Source organism: Choloepus didactylus, chromosome 4, assembly GCF_015220235.1.
Source record: "Choloepus didactylus isolate mChoDid1 chromosome 4, mChoDid1.pri, whole genome shotgun sequence".
Lineage (NCBI taxonomy): Eukaryota > Metazoa > Chordata > Mammalia > Pilosa > Megalonychidae > Choloepus > Choloepus didactylus.
In genome coordinates, this window is record NC_051310.1 from 173,324,111 (window position 1) to 173,346,846 (window position 22,736).

The following is a 22,736-nucleotide window of genomic DNA, read 5'->3' on the forward strand; positions in this document are numbered from 1 at the left end:
TACTTTTGCTATGTACTAACAAACACGATTATAAGGAACTATTTGTAGGCTTTCACATTGAGTTTATAGATAGTGAATTTAATAAGAATGAAATCTCTGGAGCCAGATAGTCTTGGCTTGAAATTTCCAACTATAATTGCTGATTTATCTTTTCCTCCTTTCAGTTCTTTTATGTATTTTGAATTTCTGTCATTAGAACATATTGTTGTGTCATCTTTTTTTTTTTAATCATCATTTTATTGAGATATATTCACATACCACGCAGTCATACAAAACAAATCGTACTTTCGATTGTTTACAGTACCATTACATAGTTGTACATTCATCACCTAAATCAATCCCTGACACCTTCATTAGCACACACAAAAATAACAAGAATAATAATTAGAGTGAAAAAGAGCAACTGAAGTAAAAAAGAACACTGGGTACCTTTGTCTGTTTGTTTCCTTCCCCTATTTTTCTACTCATCTATCCATAAACTAGACAAAGTGGAGTGTGGTCCTTATGGCTTTCCCAATCCCATTGTCACCCCTCATAAGCTACATTTTTATACAACTGTCTTCGAGATTCATGGGTTCTGGGTTGTAGTTTGATAGTTTCAGGTATCCACCACCAGCTACCCCAATTCTTTAGAACCTAAAAAGGGTTGTCTAAAGTGTGCTTAAGAGTGCCCACCAGAGTGACCTCTCGGCTCGTTTTGGAATCTCTCTGCCACTGAAGCTTACTTCATTTCCTTTCACATCCCCCTTTTGGTCAAGAAGATGTTCTCCGTCCCACGATGCCGGGTCTACATTCCTCCCCGGGAGTCATATTCCACGTTGCCAGGGAGATTCACTCCCCTGGGTGTCTGATCCCACGTAGGGGGGAGGGCAGTGATTTCACCTTTCAAGTTGGCTTAGCCAGAGAGAGAGGGCCACATCTGAGCAACAAAGAGGCATTCGGGAGGAGGCTCTTAGGCACAATTATAGGGAGGCCTAGCCTCTCCTTTGCAGCAACTGTCTTCCCAAGGGTAAAACTTATGGTAGAGGGCTCAACCCATCAAACCACCAGTCCCCTATGTCTGTGGTCATGTTAGCAACCATGGAGGTGGGGTAGGCAAATACCCCTGCATTCTCCACAGGCTCCTCAAGGGGGCACTACATCTTTTTTTTTTTCCTTGTTTTTCTTTCTTTTTTTTTAACTTTCCCTTCTTTTTTAAATCAACTGTATGAAAGAAAAGTTAAAAAGAAAACAAACATACAATAAAAGAACATTTCAAAGAGACCATAACAAGGGAGTAAGAAAAAGACAACTAACCTAAGATAACTGCTTAACTTCCAACATGTTCCTACTTTACCCCAAGAAAGTTACATAATATAGCAACATTTCAGTGAACTTGTTCCTACTACATCCATCAGAAATTAACAGACCATAGTCATTTCTGGGCATCCCCAGAACGTTAAATAGCTTATCTGTTCTTCTTGGATTATTGTTCCCCCTTCCTTAATTGCTCTCTACTGCTAGTTCCCCTACATTCTACATTATAAACCATTTGTTTTACATTTTTCAAAGTTCACATTAGTGGTAGCATATAATATTTCTCTTTTTGTGCCCGGCTTATTTCGCTCAGCATTATGTCTTCAAGGTTCATCCATGTTGTCATATGTTTCACGAGATCGTTCCTTCTTACTGCCGTGTAGTATTCCATCGTGTGTATATACCACATTTTATTTATCCACTCATCTGTTGAAGGACATTTGGGTTGTTTCCATCTCTTGGCAATTGTGAATAATGCTGCTGTGAACATTGGTGTGCAGATATCTGTTCGTGTCACTGCTTTCCGATCTTCCGGGTATATACCGAGAAGTGCAATCGCTGGATCGAATGGTAGCTCTATATCTAGTTTTCTAAGGAACTGCCAGACTGACTTCCAGAGTGGCTGAACCATTATACAGTCCCACCAACAATGAATAAGAGTTCCAATTTCTCCACATCCCCTCCAGCATTTGTAGTTTCCTGTTTGCTTAATGGCAGCCATTCTAACCGGTGTTAGATGGTATCTCATTGTGGTCTTAATTTGCATCTCTCTAATAGCTAGTGAAGCTGAACATTTTTTCATGTGTTTCTTGGCCATTTGTATTTCCTCTTCAGAGAACTGTCTTTTCATATCTTTTGCCCATTTTATAATTGGGCTGTCTGTACTATTGTCATTGAATTGTAGGATTTCTTTGTATATGCAAGATATCAGTCTTTTGTCAGATACATGGTCTCCAAAAATTTTTTCCCATTGAGTTGGCTGCCTCTTTACCTTTTTGAGAAATTCCTTTGAGGTGCAGAAACTTCTAAGCTTGAGGAGTTCCCATTTATCTATTTTCTCTTTTGTTGCTTGTGCTTTGGGTGTAAAGTCTAGGAAGTGGCCGCCTAATACAAGGTCTTGAAGATGTTTTCCTACATTATCTTCTAGGAGTTTTATGGTACTTTCTTTTATATTGAGATCTTTGGTCCATTTTGAGTTAATTTTTGTGTAGGGGGTGAGGTAGGGGCCCTCTTTCATTCTTTTGGATATGGATATCCAACTCTCCCAGCCCCATTTGTTGAAAAGACCATTATGGCTCAGTTCAGTGACTTTGGGGGCCTTATCAAAGATCAGTCGGCCATAGATCTGAGGGTCTATCTCTGAATTCTCAATTCGATTCCATTGATCTATATGTCTATCTTTGTGCCAGTACCATGCTGTTTTGGCAACTGTGGCTTTATAATAAGCTTCAAAGTCAGGGAGTGTAAGTCCTCCCACTTCGTTTTTCTTTTTTAGAGTGTCTTTAGCAATTTGAGGCATCTTCCCTTTCCAAATAAATTTGATAACTAGCTTTTCCAAGTCTGCAAAGTAGGTTGTTGGAATTTTGATTGGGATTGCATTGAATCCGTAGATGAGTTTGGGTAGAATTGACATCTTAATGACATTTAGCCTTCCTATCCATGAACATGGAATATTTTTCCATGTTTTAAGGTCCCCTTCTATTTCTTTTAGTAGAGTTATGTAGTTTTCTTTGTATAGGTCTTTTACATCTTTGGTTAAGTTGATTCCTAGGTACTTGATTTTTTTAGTTGCTATTGAAAATGGTATCTTTTTCTTGAGTGTCTCTTCAGTTTGTTCATTTCTAGCATATAGAAACATTACTGACTTACGTGCATTAATCTTGTATCCCGCTACTTTGCTAAATTTGTTGATCAGCTCTAGTAGCTGTATCGTCGAGTTTTCAGGGTTTTCTAGATATAAGATCATATCATCTGCAAACAATGACAGTTTTACTTCTTCTTTTCCAATTTGGATGCCTTTTATTTCTTTGTCTTGCTGGATTGCCCTGGCTAGCACTTCCAGCACAATGTTGAATAACAATGGTGACAGCGGGCATCCTTGTCTTGTTCCTGATCTTAGAGGGAAGGCTTTCAGTCTCTCACCATTGAGTACTATGCTGGCTGTGGGTTTTTCATATATGCTCTTTATCATGTTGAGGAAGTTTCCTTCAATTACTACCTTTCGAAGTGTTTTTATCAAAAAGGGATGTTCGATTTTGTCAAATGCTTTTTCAGCATCTATTGAGATGATCAATTGATTTTTCCCTTTCGAGTTTTTAATGTGTTGTAATACATTGATTGTTTTTCTTATGTTGAACCATCCTTGCATGCCTGGAATGAACCCCACTTGGTCATGGTGTATGATTTTTTTAATGTGTCTTTGGATTCGATTTGCAAGTATTTTGTTGAGGATTTTTGCATCTATATTCATTAGGGAGATTGGCCGGTAGTTTTCCTTTTTTGTAGCATCTTTGCCTGGTTTTGGTATTAGATTGATGTTAGCTTCATAAAATGAGTTAGGTAGTGTTCCATTTTCTTCAATGTTTTGAAAGCGTTTGAGTAAGATTGGTGTCAGTTCTTTCTGGAAAGTTTGGTAGAATTCCCCTGTGAAGCCATCTGGCCCTGGGCATTTATTTGTGGGAAGATTTTTGATGACTGATTGGATCTCTTTGCTTGTGATGGGTTGGTTGAGGTCTTCTATTTCTTCTCTGGTCAGTCTAGGTTGTTCATATGTTTCCAGGAAATTGTCCATTTCCTCTACATTATCCAGTTTGTTGCCATACAGTTGTTCATAGTATCCTCTTATAATTTTTTTAATTTCTTCAGGATCTGCAGTTATGTCACCTTTTTCATTCATTTTTTTGTTTAAATGGGTCTTCTCTCTTTTTGATTTTGTCAGTCTAGCTAGGGGCTTGTCAATCTTGTTGATCTTCTCAAAGAACCAACTTTTGGTGATATTTATCCTCTCTATTGTTTTTTTGTTCTCTATGTCATTTATTTCTGCTTCAATCCTTGTTATTTCTTTTCTTCTACTTGGTTTGGGATTGGTTTGCTGTTCATTTTCTAGCTTCTTCAGTTGATCCATTAGTTCTTTGATTTTGGCTCTTTCTTCCTTTTTAATATATGCGTTTAGTGCTATAAATTTCCCCCTTAGCACTGCTTTTGCTGCATCCCATAGGTTTTGGTATGTTGTGTTCTCATTTTCATTCGTCTCTATACACTTAGCAATTTCTCTTGCTATTTCTTCTTTAACCCACTGATTGTTTAGGAGTGTGTTGTTTAACCTCCAGGTATTTGTGAATTTTCTAAGTCTCTGATGGTTATTGACTTCTAATTGTATTCCATTGTGGTCAGAGAATGTGCTTTGAATAATTTCAATCTTTTTAAATTTATTGAGGCTTGTTTTATGTCCCAGCATATGATCTATTCTGGAGAAAGTTCCATGAGCACTAGAAAAGTATGTGTATCCTGGTGATTTGGGATGCAATGTCCTGTATATGTCTGTTAAATCTAATTCATTTATCAGATTGTTTAGGTTTTCAATTTCCTTATTGGTCTTCTGTCTGGTTGATCTATCTATAGGAGAGAGTGATGTGTTGAAGTCTCCCACAATTATTGTGGAAACATCAATTGCTTCCTTTAGTTTTGCCAGTGTTTCTCTCATGTATTTTGTGGCACCTTGATTGGGTGCCTAGACATTTACGATTGTTAATTCTTCTTGCTGAATTGCTCCTTTTATTAGTATGTAGTGGCCTTCTTTGTCTCTCAAAACATCCCTGCATTTGAACTCTATTTTATCTGAGATTAATATTGCTACACCTGGTTTCTTTTGGCTGTAGCTTGCATGAAATATTTTTTTCCATCCTTTCACTTTCAGTTTCTTTGTGTCCCTGTGTCTAAGATGAGTCTCTTGTATGCAACATATTGATGGTTCATTTTTTTTGATCCATTCTGCGAATCTATATCTTTTAATTGGGGAGTTTAATCCATTTACATTCAACGTTATAACCGTGAAGGCATTTCTTGAATCGGCCATCTTATCCTTTGGTTTATGTTTGCCATATTTTTCCCTCTCTCTATTAATATCCTTTATTGTACCCATACCGAATCTCTTTAGTACTGAACCTTTCTCCAAGTCTCTCTGTCCTGTCTTTGTTTCTCTGTCTGTAGGGCTCCCTTTAGTATCTCCAGTAGGGCAGGTCTCTTGTTAGCAAATTCTCTCAGCATTTGTTTTTCTGTGAAAAATTTAAGCTCTCCCTCAAATTTGAAGGAGAGCTTTGGTGGATAAAGTATTCTTGGTTGGAAATTTTTCTCACTCAGAATTTTAAATATATCGTGCCACTGCCTTCTTGCCTCCATGGTGGCTGCTGAGTAGTCACTACTTAGTCTTATGCTGTTTCCTTTGTATGTGGTGAATTGCTTTTCTCTTGGTGCTTTCAGAACTTGCTCCTTCTCTTCTGTGTTTGACAGTGTGATCAGTATATGTCTCGGAGTGGGTTTATTTGGATTTACTCTATTTGGAGTTCGCTGAGCATTTATGATTTGTGTATTTATGTTGTTTAGAAGATTTGGGAAGTTTTCCCCCACAATTTCTTTGAATACTCTTCCTAGACCTTTACCCTTTTCTTCCCCTTCTGGGACACCAATGAGTCTTATATTTGGACGTTTCATATTATCTATCATATCCCTGAGGTCCATTTCGTTTTTTTCAATTTTTTCCCGATTCTTTCTTTTATGCTTTCATTTTCCATTCTGTCATCTTCCAGGTCACTGATTCGTTGTTCAACTTCCTCTAGTCTTGTACTATGAGTGTCCAGAATCTTTTTAATTTGGTCAACAGTTTCTTTAATTTCCATAAGATCATCCATTTTTTTATTTAGTCTTGCAATGTCTTCGTTATGCTCTTCTAGAGTCTTCCTGATTTCCTTTATATCCCGTACTATGGTCTCATTGTTCATCTTTAGTTCTTTGAGTAGCTGCTCTAGGTGCTGTGTCTCTTCTGGTCTTTTGATTTGGGTGCTTGGGCTTGGGTTATCCATATCGTCTGGTTTTTTCATATGCTTTATAATTTTCTGTTGTTTTTGGCCTCGTGGCATTTGCTGAACTTGATAGGGTTCTTTTAAGATTTGTAGACCAATTGAAGTCCTTATCTCTAATTTATCAGATCTACAGCTTCGTGGAGTACACTTTCTCTAACTAACCAGCAGGTGGTGTGCACGAGCCACCTGTTCTCCACAAGCCAGTTCTCCCCTGCTTAGCCTTTTTGGTGAGTGGGGGAGTGAGTCTTGTGGGGCCCAATTGGTGTACCAAGCTTGCGTGTGTAGTTGGTGTTGCCTGCCCTGTATGTGGGGCGTGTTTCTGGGCAGTCGGGGGGGGGGTGGCCCTAACAATCAAATCTCCCTGGTGATCCTAGAGTTTTAGAGCTGCTGCAATAGTCTATTCCTTCAGTTCAGTCCTGCCACAGTTTGTCTCTGCCACTGACCCACTAGTCCTTGGTATTGGCGTATGGCTCCTGAGACTTGCAAGTGGGCCCCTCTTCCAGGCTGTGCACCCCGGTTCCTCTGTTGAGGGATGACTGTGCTATGTCACAGGTGAGTACCGTCCCCCCAGGGCAGTTCTGGGCTGCTGGGCTGTGTAGGGAGGCTCCCAGTCTGCTCAAATGATGGCTGAATGGGGCTTTGTTGATTCACACTGCTCCACCTTCCCAACTCTGGGACAATCAGCTGAGGTTGCAGGGAAGGCTAATGTCCATGCCCAGTTTTGTGGTGTGTGCCTGTTATTTGAAGCACTTCCATCACACTGGGTTGTCTGGGGCAGCTCTGGGCTATGGTGCTGGCGATGGGCAGGAGTGTTTCCTGTCCACCAGGATGGTGGCTGTGAGCGGACACCCCCCTTTTCTTGGGAAGTTGTGGTGTTTAGTGAATTTTCTCAGCCACTGTATTATTGCCTTTTGTCTCAGAGCTCTCTTAGTTCTGCTCTTGACTTGACGGGCCCAAATTGCAATTCTTTGAAGCTTTCTGTATTGGGCTTCTTAGAGTAATTGTTTTAGAAAAAGAAAAAAGGATTAAAAAAAAAAAAAAAAAAAGGGGCCCTCCTCAGAGATCTAATGGGTTATTGAAATGCTAAGAGACAAAGCAGCCAGGGCCATTAAGGAAAGGTCCACAGGGTAGAAAGATCAGCTTTTCTTTGGGATTTGCATATGTGCCTCAAGGCCTGAGCTCTGCCCTTCCCATTTCTGTGTTCACCAGAACTCCAAAAATCCTCTGCTTTTATTTTGGAGTTTTTCGTGTTATTTTTTTTTTCTATGCCTGTCTCCTCTCTGCTGGGCTGGCTGCTCTCAGATTCTCTGGTGTCTGGTCTCAGTCTATCTATGGTTGGAGTTTGTATCAGTAGAATGAGTTTCCGATAAGGGCTGCCACTGCAGTTCTCCCTTCTCCTTCCCGGAGCTGGCAGCCCCTCCTCCCACGGGACTGAGCCTGGCAGGGAGGGGCGCTGGTCCCCTGGCCGCAAAAACTTACAGATTTCGCTGATCTCAGCAGTTCGACACTTTCATGAGTGTTGTATGAAGTATGCCCAAAGACAGAGCGCTCTGGTGTCCAGTCCACGCAGCTCCTGGCTTTCTACCTACTTTCCTGGAGGAGTAACTAAAACATACAGCTCACCAGTCTGCCATCTTGCCCCGCCTCCTATGTGTTGTGTCGTCTTAATGACTTGACTCTTTTATTATATTGAAATGATTCTCTTTCTCCTGGTAATATTCATTTTCTGACATCTACTTCATCTGATATTAAGGTAGACACTCAAGCTTTCTTATGATTAGTGTTTGTTATATTTTCCTTTATCAGTGAACTTTTATCCTATTAGTGTCTATATTATAGCAAACGTATGGTAGGGTCTTGTTTTTTATGCTGTATGATAAACGGTATTTTAATTGGAGGGTCTAGATCATTTACCTGTAATTATTGATGTGCTTGGGCTTAAATTTACCATATTGTTATTTGGTTTATATTTTTCTCTTTACCTACCCTCTTTTGGATTATTTGTTTAGCATTCCATGCTTTTCTATATGATTAGCTTATTACCTATGCTTCTTTATTTTATTCTTTTAATTGCTGCTTTGGGGTTTACAATATGCATATTCAACTTATACCGGTTAAGTAATAATATTCCATTTCACATATAGTTTAAGAACCTTACAGCAGTATTCTTCTTTTTTCCCATTCTTGTGCTACTGTTAATGCTTACTCATGGTTATGTGTTATAAATCTCACTATAAATTATTTTTTTTGTTTAAACAGTCAATTAATTTTAAAGAAAATTTATAAAGGAAAGTGTCTTTTATGTTAACAAACCTATTTGCCATTTGTGCTGCTCTTATTTTCATTGTGTACATTTAGGTTTTAATCTGATGTCGATTTTCTTCTGCCTGTAGAACTTCCTGTAGTATTTCTTGTAGTGCAGGTTTGACGGCAATGGATTTTTTTTTTTTTTTTTAATGTTTGCTGAAAAAGTCTTTACTTCACCTTTGATTTTTAAAAGATAAATTTTCTGGATATAGAATTGAAAGTCAGCAGTTTACTTTTCTTCCAGTACAGGTACTTTAAATATGTTACTCTGTTGTCTTCTGGCTTGCATATTTCTGATAAGAATCTGTGATCTTAAGTCTCTGGTAATTAGTCTGCAGTAATTCTTTTACTGGTGTTCAGCATTTTGATTAGGATGAACTTGACAAAGTGTTCCTTGTGTGTTTCTGCTTGGAATTTATAGAGCTGCTTGAATCAGGGGATTTATAATTTTTGTCAAATTTGGAAAATTTTTGGAAATTTTCTCAGCAAGTTTTTCTGCTCTCTTCCAACCCCTCTTTGTGGTTTTCAATTAAATACATATTGGAATGAGTATTTTTCATTTCATTTCAGTTTTTTTGCTCTCTGTGATTAGATTAGTTTTGGATAGTTTTCTATTGTTATGTTTTCAAGTTAACTGATATTTTTCTCTGTAATGTCTTTGCTGATGATCACATTCAGTGAAATTTTTATTTCATATAATGTATGTATGTTTTATCTCTAGAAGTTCCATTTGATTCTGTTTCTTCTCATTATGTTCATGTTTTCCTTTAACTTTGCACATTTATACTATTTATATTAGAGGTTTTAAGATCCTTGTCTGCTAATCCCAATGTCTCTGTGTTTTCTGGAGCTCTTTCTAATAACTTGTTTTTCTCTTGGTTATGGGTTGCATATTCCTCCTTCTTCATATGACTAGAAACCTGATAGGATGCTGAATATTGTGAATTTTTACATTGTAGAGTACTGGATTTTGTTGTCTTCTAGAGTGTTGGAGTTTGTTCTGATAGGCAGTTAAAATTACTTGAAGATCAGCTTGATCCTTTCAAGAATTATTTTTAAGCTTTGTTAGAGCAAGTACAGAGAAGCTTTTACTCTAGGGCTAAGTTTGCCCTACTACTCTACTAATGTGTGATGCTTCTGGGGTTTGCATGAATGTACCATGTATTAGGCAAGGTCTCCCCACTCTGTCTGGTGGGAGATCTAATGTTTCCTAGCCTTGTATGAGCTCTAGGAATTGTTTGGCCTACAGGTCCTTGGAAATTTTATTTTTCCTGGAAGTTGTTCTTTGTTAGGCCCTCATGGGGTTTGACCCTTCCTTATGCAGATTGGTATTCAGCCGAAGACTCAAGGATCCTGTACAGATACTTTCCATGCAGCTCCCTTCTCTGTAGTACTGTGCCTTACAAATTCTAGCTGATACTCTCTCCTTACTCAGATTTCTGTCTTGTCAACTCAGTGAGACATCAGGCTTTGTTTGGGTTTCCCCCTCCTTGTATCATGGTCTGGAAATGGTCTCAGGCAGAAAGCTGGGGTGATTGTGGCTTTTACCTTGTTTGTTTCCATTCTCTCAGATATCACAGTTCTGCACTGCCTATTTCCAATGTCCTAAAAGAATTGTTTCTTATATTTTGTCCAGTTTTCTAGTTAGCTATGACAAGAGGGCAGAAGTAGAAGCCAATGGCCTGAGTTGGACCCTTTTAATGAAACAAAGAAGAGGAAGAAAAACAAGTGTTTTAAAGCACAATGAGTGTTCATATCTTGCTATTGACATTATTAAAAAGCTACAGGTGAAAAGGGTCTTAAAATGTTATGAGGTTGAATGCACTCATTTTAAAGATGATGAAACTGAGGTGAAGGAAGCAAAATACCTGACTGTTGATGTCTGGTCTGAGGATTCCCCCAGAACCTGGGTCTCTTTATTCCTGGTTCCATGCACATCATTGTGGTGTGCTATCTTCGTGCCACCTCAACTGGGTAGAGACTATATTATTCCAGTTGGTGTTAGGAATTGTAAAAGTGACATGAACTGTCAGTGTATATTCATATTCTTTCTTGCTCTTGGTTGGGTGAAGTTTTAGTTTTGTTTTGATCTTTCTTATGCAGCCATTTAATAGAATTGCCAGAATATCTGGTATAATACTACCTAATCAACTCATTAAATCTGATAGTATATCTACAGAGATTAACAATTTTCCAAAGCTGTGAACTTTCAGTGAAAGAAAAAATTATTTTTATTTTATCTTTTATACTGTATTTCTCATTAACTGCATTATATGGAGAACTTTTTGTTATATTGACTAATGTGCTCTGGTGATTTTTAATAATTGGCATTATTTTAATTGTTTCCTCCCTTCCCCACCCCCCATGAAGGATGTTTCTTTAATGGGAAAAATGCAGTGGCATAAAATATCTCAGGTGCAAGCAGAGCAAGGATTACAGAAAAGTGCTGAGGAACTTCAAATGGTAAAGTCTTTAATAAAATTCCTCCTTGCCTGTATTAGAATAATCTGCTTCCTATTGCGTGAATGTTTATTTAGAGACTGTATATGTTTTTTAATCTCTTCTGATTTACTTTAGAGGTGCTCTTAACTCTAAGCACATTTAACCTAACACCACCTGGATATCCTATTTTGGCTCACTGCTGTTTCTGTAGACCTTCTGAACTAAGGCCCAAAATTCTTTTCAGAAGGGAAAGAATTAGCAACTCTCTGATCTAGAGAAAATGAGATCTAGAAGGTGGTTGATGAACTAATAAAAAGTTATTAGCTTCTAAGAAAGCATCACCTTGCCCTTTATTTAGCTAAAAGAATTCTTAAAAGAATTGACAAGGGGAGAATTTTGTAGAGAAACATGGACAATAATAGAAGTTTGTTTCAGAAATAAAAGTTTCCTTTTCATACATCACTGGAAAAATACTTGTGGGATTCAAAGGAATCTGGAACATATTCCCTGTAAGTGGGAAGTATCTCCCTGTATGTAGAAATCCACATTTACCTAAAACAAATGATGGCATGATGATAGGTTCCTTTACATAGGATATCTGAAATGATATCATTAAGTAGCAAGCTCCTCTAATTCTTGAAAATCTGAGCTCATATACATAAAAATTCAGATTATACTTCATACTAGGAAAACATGTCATGTGTGGAAAGGTATGGAATCTCATCTTTTCTTGAAAGCTGTGGATCCCACAATGTTAGAGTTGCAACAGAAGGTTGGACTACTGGGGATTGAGATACTTTTGGGTTGAGACAGATCTTTTTCCCCATGGTATTCCCATTGCTGCCTCAGGCCCGAGCAGGTGGTAGCACTGGTCATGCTCAGCTAAGGTACTGGATAAATGAATTGTGGAGACTTGCCACAAAAGCTTTTGCTTATAGTGGCCTCTAGATTGCACCATTTCAAAGGCTGACCTCTAAATCTCTCTACTAGGTAATTAAGCTGAAAATACAAGATCAGTTAAGTTTAGTAAAATAGAAATGTTGATTAATAGCAAAAACCTGACTTAATACCATTTGCTACATATTCATGTCAAGTATAAAAAAAGTTTTCATGTAAATATAAAAGATATGGTTTGAAGGAAACTATCAAAGATGCCAACTCTCAGTTACCTAGCTTAGACATTATCTTGATTGTTTAAAACACTTAAACAAACTATCAATTTCTTTGTAATTCTGTGAAAACTATGCTCTTAGCTTTGACATTGACAATCATTGAACCTCTTTTGGCCAGTGACTTTTTATGAGGAAGCTTACCACTTCTTTAGAGGTCAGTCAAAGGCCTCATACCTTTGAACCTGACGAGGGTAGAAAGGCTCCTCTGTGGTGTCGGTCATTCCAAACAAAAACTTTCGGGTGCCTTTTCTGTGCCAGTGAGCAGAACTCCTCCTGTCTGTCCTGTTTGTCTCTTAGACTGCCCTAGAAGTGGCCTCTAGCATTTCCTGGGCTGAGATTTCTAAGTGTGCGCCTATCCCAGGAGGGCGTCTTTCCAAATGATGCCTGGCACCCTGTCTTCAGAGCATGAAGGCCTCATTTGGGACATCTCAGTGCCACAGACCAGAGCTCTCTTGGTTCTTTGATACAGCTTGTTTTCTTTCTTTCTTTCTTTCTTTCTTTTTTTTTTTAAAAGGCTTTCTTATTGGAGCACTTTTACTTTTTAAGTACCAACCATTTTGAATATGAGATTTTGTGCGGTCGCAGTTGATTCGTCGGGGGTGGGGGGTGGCGGCCGGTTGCTAAATCCTAGGCTCTCAGGATTGCTTGGAGGGTACCGGCGGCGGGGGCTCTTTCCCGGAGGTGAGGGCGAGGCGGGGGACTTGGCCAGGTCCCCGGCGGGGTGGCGTGCAAAGTATGGAGGGCGGCGAGAAAGGAACAGGCGGGACACGTTTCTTTTTAGGGTGAAGAAACCAAGAGAGAGAGAGTTTATTAGGGGAGAGTACAAGCTTATAACGGGCGGTCTAGAGGGCGGGGTAGCTGTAGAGGTTAAAGGCTTGGATTGGTTCTGAGAGGGCGCGGAGGTTGATTGAAAAGGGGCGAGAGTTGCTCCGGTAACGGTGTCTGGCAACAATGTATGCGCACTGGTGGTAATGGGAGTTGCACTGGCAACGGGGAGTGTCCGGGCAAGATAAGGGGGTGGGGAAAAGGCGGTTCCCTCCGGCAAGCCTCCCCTAACAGTGTTATTTTGGGTGAGGAAATGGGGCCTGCCTCCGGCCTCACTTTCCCAGGCCCGGGGGGCTGCGGAGGGCGCTGTCGCCCGTGCCCACCACCCTCCCCAGGGGCTGATCAGGTCCCTCAGCCCAGGCCCGCCAAGTTGAAGCACGTAATCAGTGTCCCGCAATTTTGAACTCTCATGAAGAGTGGTTTCCTCACATAGTCACACAAAAATAAAAATATCAATGAATTTATCCATTCATTCCTTCTCTTATTATGTGCCAGGCATTGTTTTAGAGATGGTTGATATAAAGATTAAAACGACAGTTCTTTCCCTGAGGAACTCATTGAAAGGAGTAATCAGTTATATAAAGAGAGGGACAAAATGCAATTCTATAGGATGGATATTTTAATAGAGACTAATTACATAGTAGAGAAAAAATTGAAATAATTTTATTTATTCACTCACTCATTCATAAATAATTACTGAGCTTCTACAATTTAAGGGCTTGAGACTTAAAAGATAAGAGATATAATTCCTTTTAAAAAGAGTTCTCAAACTTTAAATTTTAAAGTTCTCAAACTTTTGTGCCTCAGAACCCCTTTACACTATCAAAAATGATTTAAAAAACCATAAGAGTTTATGCTTATGTGGATTATATCGACCAATATTTACCATATTAGAAATAAAAACTATGAAAATTAAAGTATTTATCTATTCTTTCATGTACAATAACAATAATATACTAATTACATATTAACATAAATAACATTTTAAATGAAATATAACTATTTTCCAAAACAAAAAAATTTAGCAAGAAGAGTGGGATTGTCTTACATTTTTGCAAATATCTGGTTTGATTTCTTCATTGTCTGATTTAATAGAATGAGCTGGATTCTCATATCTGCTTTTGTATTAAATCTGTTGCAATATGTTGTTTTCATTGAAATATCATAGGTAATTCTAGCCTCACACAGATTTGGAAAGGGAGTCATATTTTAGTAGCCTTTTAACATAATATTGATGTTTTTCTTTGTTTACACCCAAACTCCCCAAATAGTAGTTTCATAAAGGTTAGTTGCAATGTGGAATCTAACACCAGATAAATGAACTTTTTGTATAACATCACATTAAAATCCATTGATCCACTTTGGACTTTGAATGGATATTTTATTCCTGCATGATTTTGTAACCTCATGCATTAGTCATTTGGAAAGTATCAGTTCGCTGTTTTACCCACCATTGCTTTTCCATCATCTGCATATGTCAGCATAGTAAAAATGGCAAATAATTTTGCCTCAGTATTATTATGACAATAGTTTTGACATTGCAGATCTCCTGAAAGACTCTTAAGGAGCCTCAGTGCTTTGTAGACCACATTTTGAGAATCACTAGACTATTGGGTGAAGGCAAAGAGTAAGAGTGTCCACTTTGGAATCAGATTGTCTAGGTTCAAACACAGGTCTGCAATTTACAATGTGATCTTGGGCAAGTTACTTAACTTTTCTAAGCCTCAGTTTCCTCATCCATAAAATGGGGTTGAAAACAGTTTCTACTTGATGGAGCTGAGGTGAAATTAAAATTCAATGAGATAATGCTTAATTCATGTTAGCGATTATGATTATTACTTAAACAATGGTAATACAGTGTGAGTCATGCTAAAATAGAGGCAGGGCACAGAGGAGATGTGGTAGGACCAGGAAAGGCTCTGTGGAGGAGTCCTGAAGAAGTTCATTGAATGAGTTGCAGCTGGAGGACTGCCATTGCCCTATTCTCAAGCTTGTTTTCCTTCCTGCATTTTCTGTTTTGGTGTGTGGTACCTTCACTTACTCAGTCTCCCAAATTAGAACCCTGGGAGAATGTGTTGAGGAAGCCAGGAGCAGAGTGATTCAAAACGAAGGAGTGGGCAATGGTCCCCAAAGCTAAGGAACATAAAATGAATGAGTTTGTCACAGGTAGATGGTGTAGGTATAGGGCCCGTTGCACATTATCATCCCAATGTATCTACTCTGCCATTTTATGGAAAGGGTTTTAGGTTTTATTAGCCCCTTTTGCTAATGAGGAAAATGAGGCTAAACAGGTTAAGTAACTTGTCCAAGATCACACATTTCTTAACTGGCACATCCCAGGATTTGATTTCAGCCCCTTCTGGTTCCAAAGCTCTTATTCTTTCTACAACATAATCTAGTAGCTTTGTAAAAACATGAGCTCAAGATTAAAGTTTCATTTTACAAACTTTAAATTTCTTGGTCCAGGAATCCCTTCTTGCACAGTAAAGAAATATTGTGTTTGTATAGTATTTGATGCTGTATGCCATCTTTACCTTTATTTTACGTATTAGAAAATGAGTGTATCAGAGAACAAAGGTATGATTGCATTTTGAAGTCTTCTATAGAATTCAGTCTTTTATGTAAGTCAGACTGGTTTTACCATCCGTTACTTTGAGGCAGTGAAGTTTTAACTGTTGGTACTCCCTAATCCCAATTAATCTTGGTTTAAATTGGGTAATACCCAAATATGGCCATAAAGATGCTTTCCCTAAGACTTGGTGAGATACAAATGGAAGTCAATGAGACATTTTTAAGGAACACAAAAATGGGTGTGGGGGTGAGAGTTTGTGAGTTTTTCATTTAGGCTTGGAATGGATCTGGGGTGACTGGGTGGCCCTCCTGAGCTCTTTGGGTCAGTACTTCAGCCCTTCCTTCAGAAACTGAGGTCAGGCTTCTGGAAGAGCAGCTGGCTGGCAGGTATCCATTTATCAGGCCTAAAAAGTATCTCATGTTTAGGTAGGGCTCAAATGTCTCAGTGGACCCAAAGTGATCTGAAAGCCAAGCTGCGATAATGAAAGTGAGGACCAGCCAGCAGTGTCTTTTTGTTGAAAGAATGCTAGCCCTTGACTCTGTGAATGTAGAGTGGAGTCAGAGTCAGAATATAGTCTTGTCTATTTCCTTAGGGTTTGTACATAGCAACTGTGGGGTAGCTAGCTATCTTTTCTGAGTGAAGGGTCTAGGAAAATAATTTGTTAGCCTCCATTCTTCTTAAGTCAGTTTGAGTTTCTCTTTCTAAATCATCAGAGAAAACTTACCACCTCTGCTTAATTTCAGACATGTCTTTTCATCAGATAGAAAACACTGCATGACTTAAAACTTTTAGGGACTAAAAAGTGTTCTTTTATGTTTACTCTTTCCAGAAAAGTCTGCTTGAGGAACTTCCTGGAGCTGTATCGAGTATTTTTCAGATTGAACGAGAGGATGAATCTGAATGGGGAGGCTCAGAAGCAGGAAGCATAGTATTTAAACCTCAGGAAATTTCAGAAGTTCAGACAACAGAGGAGTCACATAAACCTTCAGAAGATCGACAGCCCATAGGTGATTCGAAAGCAGTCACGCGGTTGTCTTTAAAGGTAAAAAGCTGTTTATGTTGGAGTTATGAGAGTTAAGAATGTGCAGATGTGAGGAAAGGCCTAGGCCTCCCTGATTGAGTCATGAGGGGAGGGGGTTGCCCTGAAGAAATGGGTCTCAGAAGTGGAAATTGCCCATTTTGGGGAAAGGGGGCATCCATTTTTTGAGGGCTTTTAGTCTCAAACCTAATTGCAACTCTGGGGAAAGAGGACAGGCTTTTAAGGTGGGAAGGAACTTCGGGCTTTCAGAAATACCAGGAATCTTCTGGTTACTGTCTTGAGGGAGTCAGGAAATAGACTAGGGACCAGGACTGAATGGACTTGGTAACTTTTGTAACTTTCCCCCATTTTGGTTTATCCTAACCTCTGAATCTTTTTCCTGTTGTGAGAGTGCCTCCAGATTCAGTTTATTTATGTATATTTTAACAAATTTTTTTTACTATATGTGGATACTGCCTCACTATTATATACTTAATACCTTTGAAAAAGTCACTTTTTGACTTAAATAAATGAATTTATTTAAAAATAGATATGTTATCAGGATTAAATAACCCTACCTTCCCATGTACCACAGACAATACCTTGGTTTTCACCAGGATCCCTTCCTGATGGAGAAGCATGCCCTTTCCTGGATAAACAACCTTCCCGGTCAGTCCGTCTGGCCTCCCTCACCTCACCAATCACCACATCTCTACCATACTTCACCCAAGTCAACTGGCCTTTATCAGTTCCTACATGACACAAGCATATTAATCTTCCAGGAAATAGTAGGTAATAAGGAAGATCCACAAGTAATAGCTGACCAGAGAAAATTCACCACTGCTGTCAGGGAGAAGGAACTTACCCTGAGGTTGGTGACTGACCCCGTCGGAAGGCATCTATGTTTCTGAAGCATACACTTGGGGTATGAAGTGAAGTTTGCCAAAGCTGAGTGAACCCACACATCATTTACTATTCCAGATGAATCCTGTGTGTTAGACTGACACCTTTTAAATGTGGAGACCTAGAAAGCATCTTTAAATATTTTGGAATCTTGTTGTAAAGCAGCAGGCTCATGGGCACAGATGGTGGTTACATCTCTTCTTCTACATGAACACTAGGACTCTGGAAATAAAAAGTAGATCTGAGAGACAAATGGTTAGCTATTAAGTGTTTCAAAGAATGAAATGTATTTTCTGGACAGTGGCTTAACTACCATGGCTTGGAAAAGTCCTTTGTTGGAAAAGTCCCATAATGTTAGTTCATTTGACTTATTGTGGCTGCTATTAAATATTATTAAGAAATTATTATCAAATTTATGTGGAAGGGAAAGGGGCCTCAAATTGTCAAAAACATCCTAAAAAAAGAAGAACAAAGTGGGGGGGACTTCCACTTCCAGACTTTGAAGCCTTCTATAAAGCCACAGTGGTACAAACAGCATGGTATTGGCACAAAGATAGACATATTGATTAATGGAATAGAATTGAGAGTTCAGAAATAGAACCCCAGGTCTACAGTTGACTGATTTTTGATAAGGCCCCCAAATCCACTGAACTGGGGCAGAACAGTCTCTTCAACAAAAGGAGCTGGGAAAACTGGATACCAATAACCAAAAGAATGAAAGAGGATCCCTGCCTCACACCCTGTTCTGATTTGCCAATGCTGCCATTATGCAAAATACCAGAAATGGATTGGCTTTTATAAAGGAGATTTATTAGGTTACAAATCTATAGTTCTAAGGTCATAAAGGTGTTCAAACTAAGGCATCAACAAGAGGATATCTTCACTGAAGAACTGCAGAGGCTATCCGGAACACCTCTGTCAGCTGGGAAGGCATGTGGCTGGCATCTGCTGGTCCCGGGTTGTGTTTCAGCTCCTCTCTCTCAGCTCCTTGCTTCTTTCTCCCAGGGCATTTCTCTCTAAGCATCTGTGGGTCCTCTCTTAGTTTCTCCAGGGCAAACTCTGGGCTTCATGTCTTAGCTTAGTATCCCCAAACATCTTTCTTTCTGCATCTCCAAGCATTTCTAAGCATCAGCAAGCATCTGGGTCAGCTCTTGAGTTCTCTTAAATAATCCACTGAACTAATCAAGACCCATCCTGAAGGACCAGGGTCCACACCTCCATGGAAATAATTCAGAGGTTCTACCCTAATCAACAGACTAATCAGTCTGCCCCCACAAGATTGCATTAAAGAATATGGCTTTTCTGAAGGACATAATATCCAAACCAGCACACACCCTATACAAAAATTAACTCAACGTGGATCAAAGACCTCAATATAAGAGACAGCACAATAAAACTCTTAGAAGATAATATAGGGAAACATCTTCAAGACCTAGTCAGAGGAGGTAGCTTCTCAGATCTTACACCTAAAGCACAAGCAACAAAAGAAAAAACAGATAAATGGGAATGCCTCAAAATCAAAAGCTTCTGTGCCTCAAAAGACTTTGTCAAAAAAGTGGAAAGGCAGTCAACTCAATGGGAGAAAATATTTGGAAAACATATATCTGATAAGGGACTGATATCCTGCATATCTAAAGAAATCCTACAACTCAAAAAATAATAGTACAGACAGCCCAATTATAAAATGGGCAAAAGGTATGAAGACATTTCTCTGAAGAGGAAATACAAATAGCTAAAAAATACATGAAAAAATGTTCATCTTCACTAGCTATTAGGGAAATGCAAATCAAAACCACAATGAGATATCATCTCATGCCAATTAGAATGGCTGCCATTAAACAAACAGGAAACTACAAATGCTGGAGAGAATGTGGAGAAATTGGAATTCTTATTCATTGTTGGTGGGACTGTATAATGGTACAGCCATTGTGAGATACAGTTTGGTGGTTTCTCAGAAAATTAGATATCGAATTACCCTACGATCTGGCAATTCTACTTCTTGGTATATACCCAGAAGATCTGAAAGCAGTGACACAAACAGACATTTGTACACCAATGTTCCTAGGGCATTGTTTACAATTGCCAAGAGATAGAAACAATCCAAGTGTCTTTCAGCAGATGAGTGGATAAGCAAAATGTGGTATATGCATACAGTGGAATACTATGCAGCAGTAAGAAGGAATACGATTCTGAAACATATGGCAACATGGATGACTCTTGAAGATATAATGCTGAGTGGAATAAGTCAGACACAAAAGGAGAGATATTGTATGTTACCACTACTATGAACACTAAACAATGTAAATCGATGTCTTATAACAGAATATTAGGGACCTAATGATAGACAGAAGCTAGTGGAGGGGGAATGATAAACTAATATGCTCAGATATGTTAATAAGGGTTGAATTCAAAGGTATGGGATCGGATATGGGTGATTATTGTTTGTTAATTGGATTATAAGTATCAGAGCTGTATTGAAGGCAAATAGGATTGAAAGGGGTTGTTTAAAGGCATATATCCCGCAGATCAGCACTACAGATATACAGGTGCTTGTATGATAAACTTCTAAGGTATGACACTGCTACAGAGAGTTGACAACAGAAGGGTATATGGGAAAAATATACCTATTGCATACTAGGGACTGTAATTACTAGGAATACCTTACTAGGGCCACACAAATACTAGGGATAAATAATTAAGGGCTGAAAAGACCTATGGGTTGTTCTGGGTCTTGAGAATTGTTTAAAATGGAGAATGATGAGGATTGTACAACTAAATGATGATCACGTGAGATATTGATGGATTATCGTGGACAGAACATATGCTATGTGAACTTAGGAACCCCCTACTTTATAAGTCAAACCCTTGATCTTGAGGCTTGCTCTTGGGAAACTTATGGTTGTAAGAAGGAGGCTAAGCTCATCTATAATTATGTCTAGGAGTCACCACCAGAGAGCCTCTTTTGTTGCTCAAATGTGAACATTTTCTCTCTAAGCCCAACCCTGCAAATAAATTCATCCCCTCCCTGCAATGTGGTACAGGATCTCCTATGTGAGTGAATCTCCCTGGTGACATGGGACACGGATTCCAGGAATGAGTCTGATCCTGGCATCAAGGGGTTGAGAATGCCTTTTTGACCAAAAAAGGGAAAAGAAAGGCAACAAAAATAAGGTTTCAGTGGCTAAGAAAATTCAGATAGAGTCAAGAGGCTGTCACGGAGGTTACTCCTATGCAGGCTTCAGCTAGATATGCCAAATGGCCACAGTATGACAAGGCCAAGTCAATAGTAGTCCCCCAAACCTAAAGAATACCTGGGTCCCTACCTGATACTTATAATTAAGTTTCACTCACTAAGTTTATTCTTCAGAAACTTAAATCCTCCAGAGAACTCCTATGCCAACTAAGTCCCAAAACCCAGAGGCAATAGTCTCTTCAAGAACATCAACCAGATGTGTCCCCTTTTCCCATAATGTTGACACCCCTTTTCAACATGAACAAGTTAGAGTGGTCACTGCCTAGAAGATTCTTGAAAATTGAGAAAGTGATTAATCTAGAGGAAGGGATAGCAACAGACAACATGGAATTTAACAAAGGATTACAAATACTGAATCTCTAAATAATTTTCTTTTTCTTAGTTGCTAGGGTATTAGAATAACTAGAAGGAAAGAATTGATATGGTGGAATTGTAACCCATAGCATTCTTTGAAATTTGTTCTATAGCTACTTGTTAAATTGTAATTTGAAAGTTATCACCTTTTTATACATATGCTATATTTCACAGTAAGGAAATAACTGAAACTATGGTACTGTAACTCATAACATTTTTGGAAATTTCCTATATAACTGCTTGTTAAATCGTACTTTTAAAGTTTTTACCTTTTTGCATATATATTTCACAATGAGGAAATAACTGAAACTGTGGAACTGTAACCCATAACATTCTTTGAAATTTGCTCTCTATTTGTTAAATTGCACTTGGAAATTTATCACTTCTATGTATAATGTTATATTCCACAATAAACATATGATAAAAAATAAAGAAATTATGCAGAATCATTTGTTTATTGGTTAACAGAGGCAGTTCTTTCCTGTGGTAACTACAATTGATTGAGTATTCCCCATGTGACAGCCACTGTGCTAAGTGTTTTACATATATTATCTTACTTATTCCTAGTAATGACTCTATCATTACTGCCCTCATTTTATAGCTGAAAAAACTGAGTCATAGAGAAGATAAGTAAGTTGCCCAAGTACAAACATCTACTTAAGTTGTTGAGGCAGGACTTGTTCTGACATCCTCTAATTCTGGAACTTTCATTTTTTATACTTTGCAACATTGCCCTTTCATAACAGCTAAGAGATTTCTGGCTAAATACCAAAACACAGACTCTCAGCTGCAAGGGATGGCTAGGGATGGCGTTCCCTTGCCAGACTAGGAAGGACTGTTTGAACAGGGAGACGTGGAGAATGGATTAAGACGTCTCTGAACTGAAAGCAGAGGTGTTCCAAGGGGAACAGAAGAGAATGTCCGATAAGACTTTATGTTTTATTGTTGTGAGATATTGTGGGACACATCATAAATGCCATAAAAAGTAGCACTGAAAGTACTCCTGTGACTGATCCCACCAAGTCCACACCAAGTTTCTTGTATTTATTTATTTTTGTGTTAACATCTCAAGATCAATTATTATCCATAAACTTTACTCTACATATGGACATTTGAGGCCATGAAGCTAGTGTCTAGCATTTCTGGCCCAGGAATGAGTTAACTATATACTCCAGCAAGTCTGGCCATATTGGAGGGAAAAGAAGACTTCTGACATAGCTAACAGAACTGGCCCAGAGGTGTAATAGAAGAACAATGTAGGACTTCAGCTACTCTGACGCATACTGGAAGGTCTCTTTCAGCAAAAAAAGGTAGAGAATCTGATAAATACTTACCTTATGACCATTTCTACTCTCAGAAGCTGATTAGATTAATAAAGTTCTAAATCATGACCAACAGGAAGGAAACAGTAATTAGAAATAATGAGGATGTGTGAAGAGGATTGTTGGGCATTTCAGGAGGGAAAGTGTCAGTAAAAATTTGTCAAAATCATAAATATGATGACATGACTTGAGAT

At 38.6% G+C, this 22,736-nt stretch overlaps 1 protein-coding gene across 1 annotated transcript in view; it reads left to right on the plus strand.

Moving 5' to 3' along the window:
• Window positions 1-22,736, plus strand: part of LOC119533004 — a 131,422-nt gene that overhangs the window by 101,476 nt on the left and 7,210 nt on the right. Inside the window, exons 5-6 of the mRNA XM_037835189.1 lie at window positions 11,052-11,144; window positions 16,522-16,734. Of these exons, the coding sequence (XP_037691117.1) occupies window positions 11,052-11,144; window positions 16,522-16,734 (306 nt within the window). The remainder of the gene's footprint in view (window positions 1-11,051; window positions 11,145-16,521; window positions 16,735-22,736) is intronic.